General features: G+C 34.0%; 1 protein-coding gene across 2 annotated transcripts in view; it reads left to right on the top strand.

Annotated features, from left to right (window-relative positions):
* The first annotated feature begins 3,433 nt into the window (after positions 1-3,433).
* The window catches only part of LOC124353217 (zinc finger protein OZF-like), a 29,121-nt gene continuing 16,554 nt past the window's right edge, over positions 3,434-16,000 (top strand). The window contains exon 1 of one of the 2 annotated variants that reach the window (XM_046803115.1): positions 3,434-3,637. In XM_046803115.1, the coding sequence (XP_046659071.1) occupies positions 3,566-3,637 (72 nt within the window). In that variant the 5' untranslated portion in view covers positions 3,434-3,565. The remainder of the gene's footprint in view (positions 3,638-16,000) is intronic. The other variant, XM_046803116.1, reaches the window with a different exon arrangement.

Raw genomic sequence — 16,000 nt, 5'->3', positions numbered from 1 at the left:
TCTAACCATATAAATTTTATTACGGTACGTGTTAAATTTGTAATTTGAGATCCTTATTTTTGTGCCTGTTCAATATTTAAATTTGAAAACGTGCTCCCAGGAAAGATAATGATCCGTTGGTATTGTAGGGAACTAACGTGTGGTGTATCGATTAGTACGAGCGAGCGGAGTAGATTCTAATGAATCCCTTGAACTAGCCATATGAAAAATATGCCGATGTACTTTTCCCTCTACCGTAGTACCTATCTAACATAGTTTTCCTCGTTGTCTGCACTGTGTGTACACCCTATGTACCTTATTCGAGTTAAGAGTGTCATTTTACTAGCTGTTAACTGAATAGTTAACCTATTGCATTATTTATCAGTACTCATAATTTATGAATAATTGAAATTTATTAATAATTATTTAAGTCTAACATATCTATAAATACCTATTTAAATATATACTTATTATTTAACTAAATGTCACAATTTATGGTAACTATTACAAAACGGCCGATTCTTTTCTATTTGTGATTATCAACACTTTCTTAGTGCATGTAGTTTAAACGTATGAAATAAATTGATACCTATAAAAGTATAGTATATATGTATGTGTATAATAATACAATTATTACTAAATAATTATCATATTCAAATAATTACAAATATTAGAATATCTAACCAATAAAATAGGGTAATAGACAAAAATAGAACAAACCATTGTTTAAATTTGATAAAAGATATAGTCTAGCTATTTACTGTAATTAAAAATTAAATACATAATGTTTAAGTATTCAACAACTTAAATAAATCATTCCTAGTCTAGCATGTGTAATGTGTGTCTGAATTCTTATCATCAGTAGCCTGTTTAGCAAGTATATCATTAACTACAATTCTTTTAATACCTACGTGTCCAAGCACCCGGTGTTACGTTATGCCTTTTTTGCTGGTAGTTAATTTATGAACTATCAAAACGGGAAGCTACTATTTATTTTTTGATTCCTATGCAAGCTGCACATGCTAACTACATATCTATTTGAGGAAATGACCAGGATGAAGATATCAATGTTTGATGTAATAGAAACATCAAATCAATCTATTTCAGCATCATTTCAGTTGCTGTGAGGATATTTTGCCTGAGCGATGAAATATAGTCGCGTCTGCTATCAGTGGTTGTTAGTTTGTCATCCTCAGCCTTTGCCTTGACATGCCCAGTGAGTTCTGTTTCGATAGTTTTTTGTGTTTTATTCTTCTTAAAAACAAGTGTCACGTAACTTTGTCTTAATGGTTAATAACATTCAAAGTATTAATATGATTTCTGAATAAACACTGTCTGATTCATGGTTTGTCATGCATAGACGTATCCAGGATTTGGGGGATTGGAACCCCCCCCCCATTGATACAAATATTCAAGGCATATTTTAACTTGCGTTACACTGAAAGTATGCTCGTAGTCAAACAATGTATTATAGTTCAGTTTTGTTTTAAATTTGCTTGATATTTTAACCATAACAACTGACACATAGTCAAAAACAAGACTTGTGCTCCGTAATTTTTCAGAATGACAATTTTTTACACCTTTAGGTAAAGAATTATATTGAAATGTAGTTTTAGCACAATATGTATTTTGAATGCCACCAGAAGTTTTCTTTATATGTCTAAAAACATTACTGATTGGAATAGGACTTTGCGCATTCTGTAAAATGTCGTCAATATAAACATTGGGTTTAATATTCAGTATCTCTATCACCTCTACGCGATTTAAGAGATTATAGACGCTATATTTAGCTAAATACGTTGAGCCAATAAAATAATTTACTGCAGTACTCGTTTTGTATTATACTATCCGCTTGTTTCCTCTTTTAGTAATGTAATTTAGCAGTCGCTAATTTACTACTTGCTGTTTTAATTTGTTATGAAACGTTTACAAATAGAACAAGCGTCTGCGGTAGAATTCTACGTTACGAACATTCAATAAGTAATCAAAACTTCATCAACAGAACTAATGAGGTAATAGTTAAAGTAATTAGCAGAGGCAAATATATTATTACGAGAAGCACTATGAGGCTTATTCCTGTTAATAAGATTCAATGCAGTTTTGAATGGATTAACCGACTTTGAAATGTATTCGTTATTAGCTGTTAACTTAGCTAACTTAAGCTTCGAACGGTACTCCTTCTTAAGGTTACTCAGTAAAGGCCAAGATCAGGTTTTGTCTTTTGCAGATCAGTGAGTAGTACTATAAAATGTTTCATTTGGCCAAATTCGGCTTTATACCAGTTGTTGTATTTAGGTTTAATTTTGCCACAATTTGGCACTGACTTAGCCTTAACAGGAGAAAACAATAGTTTAAACAGGTATTTAAAATTATTTATTTTTAATAGCAAAAACCCCTCATTGACCGGTAGAGATTGAACTAAGTCAAATCATTTAGACACTTGAGCTAACACTGTATTATTAAATCATGAATGTTTCTTTCATTAAAGGGTTTTAATTTTACAGTATAGGCCATCTAACTGAGCATATTGGGGATCATACATTTTAAATTAATATTTTAAAAATATGTTTGTGATCAGTAATATGATAATCATCTAAGCTAACCTTGTAATTCAAAGTGTCAATATTGGTTAAAAAGGAATCAAGGGAAGTATTCCCTCTAGTCGGCTTAGTTATAAACTTAAACATGTTCAAACTCCTCAGCATATTCAAAAATTAAAAAGCATCATTACTGGTTTTAACTAAGTTGATATCGTGATCTACCAATCACAATAGTCATACCTATAGATAGTAAATATGTTAGACATTGTTCGAGGAGTGCAGTAAACGTGTCTACATTACCGTTCGGTGACCGATACATAGCGACCACCGCCATAGATACTTCCGTCACCATAAGACCTGAAAATTCACAATGGATCTCCTTACAATATTACTCAAATCCAGATATCTTGCTGTCTGACTTCTCAGTGTAATAGACTGCCATTCTACCTCTAGAAGATCTCCTACTAAAGTGAGCAACCGATTTAAAATCTGCAATACATTATAATACATTATCTCGTCGGTGGATAACAAGAGCTCACAAACACATAGAATGTGTTATATATGTTGGTCATTCGATAGACACAATAACCCAAGTTCGGGTACTTTATTCATAAGGAACAGGATATTGATAGTGCAGAGTTTAAACGAACACTCGGTGAAAGAGCTCATGAAACTAGCCTGTTTTTTTTCTACTCCCTCGCCTAAAAATGTACTAAACAGAACAACATTTTTATTACTTTTACAAGACGCTTTCTTAAAATCTCTGTTTAGAAACCACTAACCATTAGTTAGTGCCTTTCCGGTACATAATAATACTATACGGATTGGAATTTTGTAGCTTGACTAAAAATAAAATCTGTCTGTGAAATTAAATAGGCTGTGGATCCATCGACGTCTTCTGTCCTGTCTTGGAAAAAAATTAATTTAAAAGTTAAAACCTGGTAAAGCGCCACGAATTCAGGCCTAAAAGTTTTATTGTTTTTGTTGTTATATAACTTGTAAATGTTGAAAATTCTGTTTACCTAAATCTATTTCTATGCATTGAGATGGAGGGAGTTGATATGGAAAGAAAGAGATCCTCTGTTTCAATTTCTGAATATAAGTGTGATCTTTGGAAGGTATGTTTTCGTTTATTGTTAACTGTGCTATGCCTAGCCTATTTGAAACGTGGTCGGGAAAATACTCCGATTTTTTGCTATACAATTTTTAACCCTTTGACTGGTAATGTTAAAACTGATTGGTGGCTGGCAGATTGCATATTTTAAAAAATTCTCTAAATGTACTTTTTTCACTTAGGCTAAGCCTTGATTTATTGTATTATTATATAGCCTAGGATAACGGTATGCAAGTTTGAACATTCAATGTATGGTAAATATTAAGATCAGCGACTACCGCTCTGATCACTGTAATGTTTTGCATACTAACACTGGTTAACGCAATTTCACTGAAAAAAAAATAGTCGTGCTTGTTTCTAACATATAAAAACCTGTTTTTTCGGCAGTACAGTGTTGGCAATACAAAACACGGTAATTATCATATAAACGGCCGGAGCGGCAAAATATGAGTTTTGTGTTATTAACTTATTGGAATCGTCCTATAGAAAAAAAAAAGGTATGATGGGGTGGAAGTGAGAAATAACGAAGTTCTAGAACATAAAAAATGGAACAACTGTTCACACGCAGAGTAATATTTCCATGTTGTAAATATGGAAATATCCAATGTGTGTCGACGTCGAGCGTCACGTGACCATGATTCAACCTCGTGATGACATCATCGGATGGGTCGCCATCTTTGCAAACGTAAATGAAAAATAATACTGAAATGAGCAGAATTTTGATCAAAATGAACAATGTTTTTCTTAATTTCGAGCAACAAATTAATTACTTGTTATCAAAATGAGACGAGCGCCTCCGGCCATCAGCGCGGGCTTCGGCAGCACCTTGGTGATGTCAATTAAAGAAAAACATCCCTCGAGATAGTACCTATCAGTAAAATATAAAATTCTAGAGGGGCTGATCAGAAATATAAATTGAAATGTAATGCAAAGGCAATTATGTAAAGTTAAAAAACTTAATAAATCATGAAAAACTCAAATATAAATATATAGATGAATATTAACAGAGAACACTTACCATTAGTGTGTTGGCAGATATAGCTGAGCAGCAGCAACAAAAAAGTGGATTTTAAAAAATTGCAACCAGTCCCGTGCTGGGTACGTCAAAAGGGTGGGGGACAGGGGTGGTGAGGGCGCCAACCAACTGGGACACTGGGGGGTATGGAATACTCCCCAGGTTGGCGGGGGGTCCGGGGGTTCCCCCCCGGGAATTTTTGAAAAAATAAACACCTAAAAACGTGTTTTTTAAGCTACATGAAGCACATTTTTCTTCAAGCAGTAACGAAGAAAATTTACACTTTAGCAAAGACCTGTTCATTGTAAAAATATTACAAATAATGCACACAAATCAAAGAAACAAAAAAATTTAATAAACCACTTAAATCTGCGTTTTTTACCTTATTTGACACTTACAAATTGTAATGAACGAACATTGCTTATTTTTGTGCATTATCAATTTAAAAAATAAGAATGAAATCAATAAATTTGAACGTATATACCTCGAAAAAGGAAAATAAATAAATGGTAGTTAGTTGCAAACACTTTGAACTAATTAAGTTGTTTATGTTTTCAAGCATCTCCTCTTTCCTACCCTCCCCCAACACGACTGCGTTATAGAATCGCCCACTGCTACTGCGAAAATGTGTAGACCCGCTCAGTCAGCAATTCGGCAAGGCTTACATGTTACATTTTAAACAACATTTTAACTCAAACGAGTTTCCATCGTTTGTATTATACAGCCATTCCACAAATACAGAGACATAAGTGTAAAAACTAAAATAATTTTTTTCAACATTTAAATTAAGTTAACAATAAATAAAAATAGTATTTGAACAACACCTAATCATTTTTTCATTATCAAATAAAATTAAACATGTTTTTTACCGTGGTTAAACTTGGTGTTACTCTGTGGTTGCTACAGGGTGATGATATTGGTGAAATAAAGTCAAAAAAATCACTAACCATATGACACAATTTCAGTCTGCTGACTATTTGGAGGGAAACCAGCTCTTCTGCACATTTCAGAAATATAGTTTTCATTCTCATTTTATCGTTTATAGTAATGGATTTTTACTTGTTTTGAAGAAGAGATTGAGTGTCCCGTCCGTCACAATAAAGGTAAGTAAGTTTATTTTTACAAGTTATTAAAAATAAAATGTGTGATTCAATAACAAATCTTCTATTCACTGAAGCACCCCGGCCTAACCTCAAAGTTTTTAGATTTTTCTAGTTCTGTTTCTAGTTTTTATTGAATTTTGAAAATTGTCCCGTCCGTCACACTTTTTAGCAATATCTCTATACCCCATGCCCTAAATTCGTTGTTAATACTTAAATTTATTAACTAATGTTACTTTTTGAATGTACAAGTTACTAGGCCTATCTAGGCCATTGTGAGATGAATCTAGGCTAATCTTATTTTTTAATTTTATGTAAAATAGTTTATTTCTCCCAATTTCAAAATATTATGACACCCTACTATTTGTAGATTGTAAGTTATACCTACACCTAGTTTTAATTAGAACTGTAGTTGTAGTACTGATTAGGCTTTGAGACTGTTTATGCAGTGAAATATTATTTGTAGCATTTAATTAACATTGTGCTGATTAATTTGACTGATTAAAAAAAATTTCTAAAAGAGCTGATTAACTACAAGATCCCACACCAAATGTCAAAATATTAAACATTAATGTTAATAAAGGGTTTTAGAGTCAGATAATGCCCTTGCACATGGGCTTACAAAAAAATGTCATGGAATATTTGCGACATCTTGTTGCGATATTGCAGTCAACTAAACATTGTGATTCTTGTAATATTTATTTACTCTAAAAACTACACGAGTTTTTGTTGATTTCAGATATCTATGGAAATGGAGACAAATGAGCTTTTAAAATCTAGAGAGAAGGCGAGACTACGAAAACAACGAAGCAGAGAAAAAAAGAAGACGAATAAAGAAGCCTGGGAGAAGAGTTTGAAGAAAGATGCAGAGAGAAAGCGAATATCGAGAGCTAAGGAAAAGGAAAAGTTAGTTACAATTAGTTCTACAAGTGCAGGTAAGAAAGAACTCAAACTTAAAAGATGCAAGGAAACTGAAAGAAAAAGAAAATACAGGTTAAAACAAAAAGAAAAGCTAGAACATGTATGTGATAAAAATAATGAACTTGGAACTTTTTCAAACAGGCAAAGCCTAGGAAAGGCTGTAGTTCGTGCAAAGAAATTTTTACCAAAAAGTCCTTCAAAAAAACTTGCTGTTGTAAGAAAACTAGTTTATGAAAACTTCCAGCTGCCAAAAAGTGATCGCTTTTTTATTAAAGAACATGTAGAGAAAAAGACGGTTTTGTCTAAGGAAACTGAAGAAAAAGTTATAGCTTTCTACAGCAGTGATACAGTCAGCAGACAAGCTCCTGGAAAGAGAGACTACAAAACAGTCAAAAGCAAAGTTTCAGGTGAAAAAGAAAAATTGCAAATTCGACATATGGTTATGACAGTAAAAGAAGCGTACGCTTTGTTTGTTGAGGAAAATCCTGGTATTGGTATCAAAAAAAGTAAATTTTATTCTCTAAGACCAATTCATATACGCTTGAGCTCAGAAATGCCACATAATGTATGTGTTTGCAAACTACATGCAAATTTTAATTTCCTTACTGAATCATTGTCTAAAGCTGTTGTAGGTTTTCCACCTACAGGTAAAGAACTGTTGGCCGCCATATGTTGTAACATAACAAGTGAAGCCTGTATGACCGAGTCTTGCAACAAATGCAAAGATACAAATTTCTTGACTAAGTTTAGTTTGAATATAGATTTAGAGGCTCAAATTTCTTGGAAGCAGTGGGGAGAGGTAAATAAACGACCAGTTATAACATATGTAGAGACTACTATTGGAGAAGCAATGGAAATGGTACAAAATATGTTAGGAAAGTTCAAAGTGCATTGCTACATAAAAAACGTACAGAGTGAGTATTTTGAGTACAAAAAGAAAAATGCAACACAAGGTGAAGCTGTCTTACAGATAGACTTTGCTGAAAACTACAGTTGTATTGCACAAGACGAAATACAGAGTGCACACTGGAGTAACACTCTTGTAACCATTTTTACAGGTGTAGCATGGGTTCCCAATGGAAAACAATGTTATGCTTTGATTAGCAATAACCTTACACATGACAAGTTTTCAATTTGGTATTTTCTTAAAAAAATAATAAGTGATCTAAAACAACAGTTCAAAATTGAGGAAGTAGCGATTTTCTCAGACGGCTGTGCTGGCCAGTTTAAAAATCGTTATACATTATCCAATCTGACATTTCTGGACAAGGACTACCAAGTAACTGGAGAATGGTGTTTCTTTGCCACTTCTCATGGGAAGGGGGCAGTGGACGGTGTAGGTGGCACTGTGAAAAGGATGGTGTGGGAACAAGTCAAATCCAGGCGCACAACAGTTACTTCTGCTGAAGAGTTTTTTGAGTGTTGTCAAAAACAGTGTGAGGCAAACAAAATCAAAGTGATGTATGTTGATGTTAAAGATATTGAAGAGTGTCAAGAGTTATTGGAGTCTCGATGGGCAGCTGTCAGACCTATTCCTAAAGTCCAATCAATGCATTATTTACGGGCATCAACACTTTACCCAGGAAGTATTGTAGCCGGAAATACTGTGAAATCAGAGCTTCAACTCTCAGAGTCTTGGAACAGTCATGATGAGTCAATTAATGAAAAACTTTCTGATGAAGATTCCTTAGATTCTGACTTTCTCACTGAAAATAGAAAGGTCCAATATTTAGATGTATATAGTTCTGAAGATGAGGACTCATATTTAAGACCTAAACCTTTAAAAAAAGATGAAATAGAAGCTGGACAGTACATATTAGTAGAACTTGTAAGTGAAGGTAAACAGAAGAGAGCTCATAAGTATTTGGCTATAACCCAGGGGTGCGTAGAAGAAGACAACAACGTGGAGGTCTTGTTCATGAGATTAGTGCAGAAGACTAAAACCAAGGACCAACTATTTGAAATAGACTCTTCTAAAACATACATAGTGTCTGTTTCAGAAATACAAGGAGTTTTTTGAGGGGCCAGAAGTAAAAGAATTGAGAAATAGTATTTATTATAAGTTTGCAAAGTCAATCGAGCTGTAAGATGAAAAACCCTTGTAAATATTTAATTTCAATTATAACAGGTTCTAGTTGTAAGTAAATTTAAGTTAAATAGTTGAGTAAAAGTGTTCATGAATAAAAAAGTGTATTAAGTAACTGTTTGTTGTTTTTATACACAAGTAACCTTTTGTCCCGTCCGTCACGTCCCGTCCGTCACACGTCAACTGCTAAATTTGAATTTTTTTGTTGTAACACAGAGTTTTAAAATGGAATATAAAGCACATGATTACCAGAAAAACAACTTTACAAAACGTATACTATTATTTTAAAAAAATAATTATTGTTCAATTCACAGAAAAATGTAGTAAAAGTTAGTGTAGTTTCTGTAGTGTCCAAATTACGTCCCGTCCGTCACACGCTTTAAAAATGCTGTAACTCATTTATATTTCAAAGTATTTTTTTTTTAAGTGAGTTTAAAAAATGCTTAAGATATGCTGAAAAAACTGCAGAAGGTTTTAATGCATGATAACTTTTTTTTATAGATACTATAAGGAAATTTATCTCTCTGCTTGTCCCGTCCGTCACAATGGAATGGCTGTATAGTGTCTACAACACAGTTATAGACAGTTATCCTGAAAGAAGTATTTTCAGGAGAAGAGGCAACACTTTCATCACTACATTTTTCACCGGCCATTCTTTTTACTATCCTTGACCTTGACTTTTTGAATGTAGTTTCTATCATCAAATCTTTCAGATCCTCAAATTCTGAGGACGCCTCGATCTTCTCATTAAATTTCCTAACGAATGTGTGTGCTGCTTCTAGAGTTTCATAAAACCTATTTCGCAGGTCTTTCAGTCTTTCAGTTGCTGACTCTATTAGCCTCCAGGCTTGAGCAAAGTCAAGATTCTTCGTTTGGAAGTAGTCTGATAATGGTGTAGTAACTTTAAATATTTGCAGGAAGGTCATTGCAATAACTGTTGTTTCAAACTCTAGAAACTTACTAAGAAGTCCTGTTGCACTACTCCTGACTGTAGTGTTAAATTCAGGGGACAAGGAAATCTTTTGTAACGCTACGTCGCTACGGTCAGTTCATGGAATACATGTTTGGCTTGATGTGAAGGGTCAAGTGGGGTGCTTGTTGTCCAATTATCAATCCTGCCAAATATCTTAGTGGTAGCATCACTCTTACTACTCCGCCAACGTGTAGCAACAATAGCGCCAAGTTTAAAAACAGGATTTTCTGCTGAATAAAACTATTGTCTCTTTAATGATTCCTTTAAAAATACTTTTGCCTCTTGGAGCAAACCAAAAAATGTGATCGTTGAAGGAAGTATTTGTGCTGTATCAGTAAGAACTAGGTTTGAAACATGAGCGTAGCACCAAGTGTGTATATGGTTCGGAATTCTCTCCGACAATTTCGCAGTTAAGCCTGCATAGGCTCCACTCATATTTGACGCCCCATCAAAAGCATTAGCTATACAATTTGCCACTGGGATTCCGACATTTTTAAAAGTATTTTCTAAAGAATCCATCAGAGCATCGGCTTTAGTTGATGATACACATTGTAAAGCTATCAGTCTTTCCTGCACTTGGCCTCCGTTTACGAACCGAACAACGTATGAACATTGATCATTTCCTGATATGTCTATTGTAGTGTCCATTAAAATGGAGAAGTTTACCGCTTCCTTCACTTGAGCTGGTATATTACTTACAATTTCATCACGAATAATTTTAACAATTTTAATCAATGTTGTATTGCTGAGAAATGTCACGTGGCTACTTCTTCCGACTACCTTTTTCTTCTCTCCTGTTTCCTTTTCCTTTTTAGCTCTTTTCTCGAATGATTTTTGGCTTTTTCGTCTAGTTTCAAGAGGGCGCCGGTTTACCTTTAAGACGAGGGCGCAGGGGGACACGTCCCCCTGTCCCCCCGGGCCAGCACGGACCTGATTGCAACATTTAAAACTTCTTTTCTTACTAATTTGCCTATCACAACGAAACAACAAAGTCTCCTGGTTTAAAAACAACACACGACCGCACAACGAACAAATACACTCATTATTAAAAATTCCATGTTCAATTAAAAAGGAAATAATTTTGTTTCAGTTAAAACGTAAACTCTTTACGTGCCCTACTAAACACTCCGACACACACAATTCACTAGGGTTGGTCGAACTAGTGGATGGTTGATTCATGATTGTAACGCACTCACTCAATCCAATCTATACTGAATACGATATCTTGTGAAGCACTGACTCTGCCCCGGAGAACTCAGATAACAGATACGTTATCAGGCTGCTATCAGTCCCGGCCGCAGATAATATTCAAGTAAAGAGATTATCCAGACAGCACACAAACTGAACATTAAAACATTAGAAACTTAACCACATAAATATACCCCCTAGAATCATGTTATTTGTCATTTGCACCTCCTAAGTACTATATATATTTTTTTGTTCAGGAGGGTGAGCAGAATACGTTGATAATGTCAAATTCGTGATTTGCCGCTCCGGCCTTTTACTTATAGCTAATCCAAAACACATAAATAACAAGATTTTCGACTATCAAACTAAAAACAATGGTCGTTTTGATGAGTTGACAGTAGTCACGTGACAAACAGGAAAGTTTCCGATTGGCCGGGCGGATCACGTGACCTATAGAACGGCTTCGATTGACCGCCAGACGTCAACAAACAAACCCACATGGACAAGGAATAATTAGTGAAGTTATTGACATGGCGTGCGATGGTTCTTGTCACACGCTATTCTTCGAAGCATGTTTGTATGATGAAAAGCGTGTTATTAACGTGTTTTGTGCGCACAACGTGCTTCCAACAAAGACAAATTGTGTGAAGTGAGGGAACTCTGTGAACTTGACAGATGACTTAAAGTTCAGGTGTGGAAAGATTGTTGCTTTGCAGAAGAAAGCCCGGAAAAAGTGTGGCTGGCGTGTTTCGGCACGTTCCTGGAGCGAAGTAAAGTCAATATTAACACATTGTGGCGTTTTATTGTAACATATTTCACATCACCTCCAAGGCGCTCATTTGTTAAAACTCATCTTCATCTCAAAGACCCGACAATAGTGGACTACTACTCATTCATCTGGGAAGTCTACATTGACCACTTAAAAAGAAACAGCCAACAGTTGGACGGACCCGGCGCCATAGTTGAAATTGATGAAGCCAAATTTGGCAAAAGAAAGTACAACAGAGGACGGATAGCAAAAGGACAGTGGGTGTTGGGGGGAATAGATCGGGAGACCAAGCACACCTTCCTTATCCCAGTTAAAGACCGTATGGCGAAGACTGATACGATGTATTAAAAACTTGGGTGTTGCCAGGATCCACAATAATAACTGATTGCTGGAAGGCCTACAACACCCTTTCACAGTATCAGTTTAATCAACTGACTGTGAATCACTCAAAGGACTTTGTTGACCCCCTTAACATCCACCTGTACCAACACAATTGAACGGAAGTGGCGTGACGTCCGGTCAGAAGTCTCCAAATACGGTCGCAAGAGCAAGCACTTCGTCGGCTACCTCGCGGAGCACTTGTTTAAAACCAAATACATCCCAGAAGAAAGGGTTCATGCTTTCCTCAAGGCAGTGGCTGCGTTGTACCCCCCAAAATACCATTAAGGTAAGTACAAATTTTAATTGTTTTTATTTAAATTTTGTTTAATTTTATTTGTCTCAATTTTTTTGGGGGGGGGGGGGTAAAAGCCTGGCGACAATCGGGACTATTTTTTTTTTTCGTTGAAATTACGTTAACCTGTGTTAGTATGCAAAAAATTACAGCGATCAGAGCGGTAGTAGCTGATCTTAAGATTTACCCTTGAATGTATATTTTACTAATTTTGGGATATTAAAATAGACAAACTAGCCTATTTTAGCTTAGATTGATAGCATTCATATGAATGCTTTTCCTTTATGTAACTAAAGAAATATTTTGTATTACGGGGAGACTAGTAAACGGCCTACACTCGTTATTCAATTGCTATTATCGAACAATTTGACATATTATCCAACTTCAATATGTAAAAATCGTACACAATAGAGTTATAATAAATGACCGTAACAAGAAAAGTACATAACAATTTTTAAAACATAAATTTTACAATAACATTACAAACTAGACTTAGGTATAGACTTAGATATCAATGAAATCTTACAATATTTATAACTTGCCCAGCTTGATATCAATAAGTATCCGCCTTTGTGAAATGGAGGAAAGAATTCTCCCCATGGGTTACCAGAATCCAAAATCACGTGTTGAAGCCACTTAAAAAATCTCGTCACTTGTGAGAAATATCTTACATATTTCTCTCATATTCATCGCCAATTACTATAACTAATGAGTTAAAATCATATGCTAAGTTAAATAAATTGTAATATCGAATTATCTTACGGATAAAAGCAATCGAACTATTCGATAATAGCAATTGAATAACGAGTGTAGGCCGCTTATTAAAGTCTACCCTGTGTGATGTGACCGATTTGGGGATCTTATTGGTATCCGCTGCCACCACCGGATGATTCCGGAAAAAGAAATAAATTTTGTGCAACAACGTTTGAATTATAAAACACTATTTATTTATGATTAATTTATAAACATTATACAATTTAGATCGGTTTGCAAGGGGGAGAGCACTTCTGAATGAAATAAGATGTTGATTACATTATTGAAAGAATTTAGAAAATTTTATAATAGAGCGACAGAGAATTACATGTCTACGAGTCTGAGGCCTGAACTAGACTGCCTTCCAGCACACGCAGGTGCTGACTCTGCATTGTCAGCAGTCTTATTGCTGTCCTCAACAGTGCTGTGCACTTTACAATTATTATGTCTTCAGTTAAATTTTACCAAATGGATGAAATTTTTATAAAACCAAATAAAGCATAATTTCTTGAATTATTGTTAATATTGGGTTCGGGTCGTTACACCTGTATTACAACTTTTGTATTACAAGTCTAAAAATTTAATTCTCATAAAGTAATAATTTGCAATTGTGTGGTTCTGACAAGTAAAAACTATTTTAACCCTCCTACTGGCAAGCAACTTGTTTTGTGTTCATTCTTCATCTCCATTTCTTTGATGTATTTTACCATTGAATTAATTGTTTAATCTGACAAAAATGGCAAAATAAACCAAACTTTTCTAAAAAGCTATTGAATTTTCTTGTAAACCTCATTACTTGACTTAAGTAACTTATGAAGCGGTCTCATAGCTAGTGTCAACCCCAAAGTTGCAAGAGAGGCAATTTCTCTATAATGGCAGGGGACTCAAACCTAGTCACTTTTGTTTCGACAAATACAAAATTTATTTTGATATATTTATTAGGAAGAACGCTAATATATTTTGAAAGTAGAAGAGTTGGAAGTTTCGATTTAGCACTCTGTGTTTGCTACTGTTGGCCTTGGCTCCCGATGAAGAAGTGCAACATTTGTATGTTAACGCCAATTAAAAATTTACAAAGACTTTATTTATGTAAACAATGAGAATCATTGAATAATATTTTTGTGCATTTTATTTCATTCAAATTCAAAATTTCTTTATTTCGACATGTAACAGATTACAAGAATAGCATCACAATAAATCTCAATATAAATTTATCATTTATATATTAAAACATAAAAATCAGTTTGACACTCATTGAAAAAGTAATATTTGGCTATGTAGCCTTCTACAGAATAAGTTAAAGCATTTTTACATCAAGGCAGTTATTAGTTAAGGTAATTATTAGGTAATTTAAGGGGATTTTATACATTTCTAAACATACCCAACTATACTTAAAAGTTATTTACATATTGAAATAAAAAAAAGTTTTAAAAAGAATACAAGGATAACGTTAATAAGTTAATAAATAATCTTTAAGTAGTTTTTTGAATTTTTCATAATTTTGCTCATTTTGAATATTGAGAGGAGAGGTTAAACAAAAATTTTGTGCCGATGAAACTAGTTTTCTTTTTATAAAACTTCAGCCTATGTTGTTCCACATATCTGCTACGTCTTAAATTGTAATCATGATGATTTAAAATACTAATTGGGTTGTTGTATTTTTTTACGTATAAAACAGTTTCATAAATTTATAGATCATATACAGTCAAAATTTGAAGTTGAGAAAAGTATGGTTTCACTGTATCTCTTTGTTTTAGGTTAAAAATTATCCTTAAAGCTTTTTTTGTTGTAATAAGATTCTGTCCAGATTTCTTTTAGTTGTGGTTCTGTATATGCCTATATTGTAAGACATATGGGGAATTTACCATAGCAAAGTAGATGGCTTTCAATGTCTCAATGCTACACACCCTTGACATTTGGCATAAAGCAAATAGACCGGAGGACATTTTTTTTTACCACATAATCAACATGTTTCTCCCAACCTAAATTCCGATCTAATATTATTCCAAGAAACTTTGTATTGTCTACTTGATTCAATTTTGAATTTTCTAAATATATGTTAGGCTCAAATTGTAATCTTGATTGTTTGGTACTGAACAATACAAAATTTGATTTATTTGGGTTTAGCAAGAGATTTTTGGAACTCAGGAAATCTTTAACAATTAAAAGGTTTAAAAAAGATAAAAGCTCAATGTCTTCCTGTTTATTACCTGAAACCGTAATACTTGCATCATCAGCATAAAGGCATATTGAGCCTCCACCTGGAACCGTCCCAGGGAGCCCCTTTAAATAACAGAGAAATAAAAGAGGGCCCAGGATAGAACCTTGAGGAACGCCATGTTTAACTATTTTAAATTTTGAAAAATAGGTTCTAATGTAATTATATTGACTTCCAGCATAGTTTAAAATGTGTTGGATTTGAGTACACTGCTGTCTATTCTTCAAATACGACCTAAACCAATTGTATTCTTTGCCTTTTATATTCAAATCACTAAGGACATTAAGCAACCCATCATGTGGCACACTTTATCGAATGCTTTGGTAAGATCAAGAAAAATTCCAATAACTTTTTCATTTCTGTCAATTGAGTCTATAATCGATTCAATAAATTTAACACTTGCTGTAGCTGTGGATCTGCCTGGTCGAAAACCATTTTGCTCGTTATCAAGTAACTGATTTAGTTCCAAATATTTCATAAGCTGGTTATAAACTACTTTTTCAAAAACTTTTGAGAATACGGGTAACAATGATATAGGTCTGAAACTTGATGGGTCATTTGTGTTTACTTCTTTAAGAAGAGGTATTACCTTAGCAATTTTTAATTGACATGGGAAAAAACCAGAAATTAATGATGAATTTTAATTTATTGTGATTATATTTTAATCACAT

The sequence above is a fragment of the Homalodisca vitripennis genome, chromosome 1 (assembly GCF_021130785.1).
Source record: "Homalodisca vitripennis isolate AUS2020 chromosome 1, UT_GWSS_2.1, whole genome shotgun sequence".
Lineage (NCBI taxonomy): Eukaryota > Metazoa > Arthropoda > Insecta > Hemiptera > Cicadellidae > Homalodisca > Homalodisca vitripennis.
The sequence above is the reverse complement of the archived record's forward strand: the minus strand, read 5'-3'. Positions and strand labels throughout refer to the sequence as shown.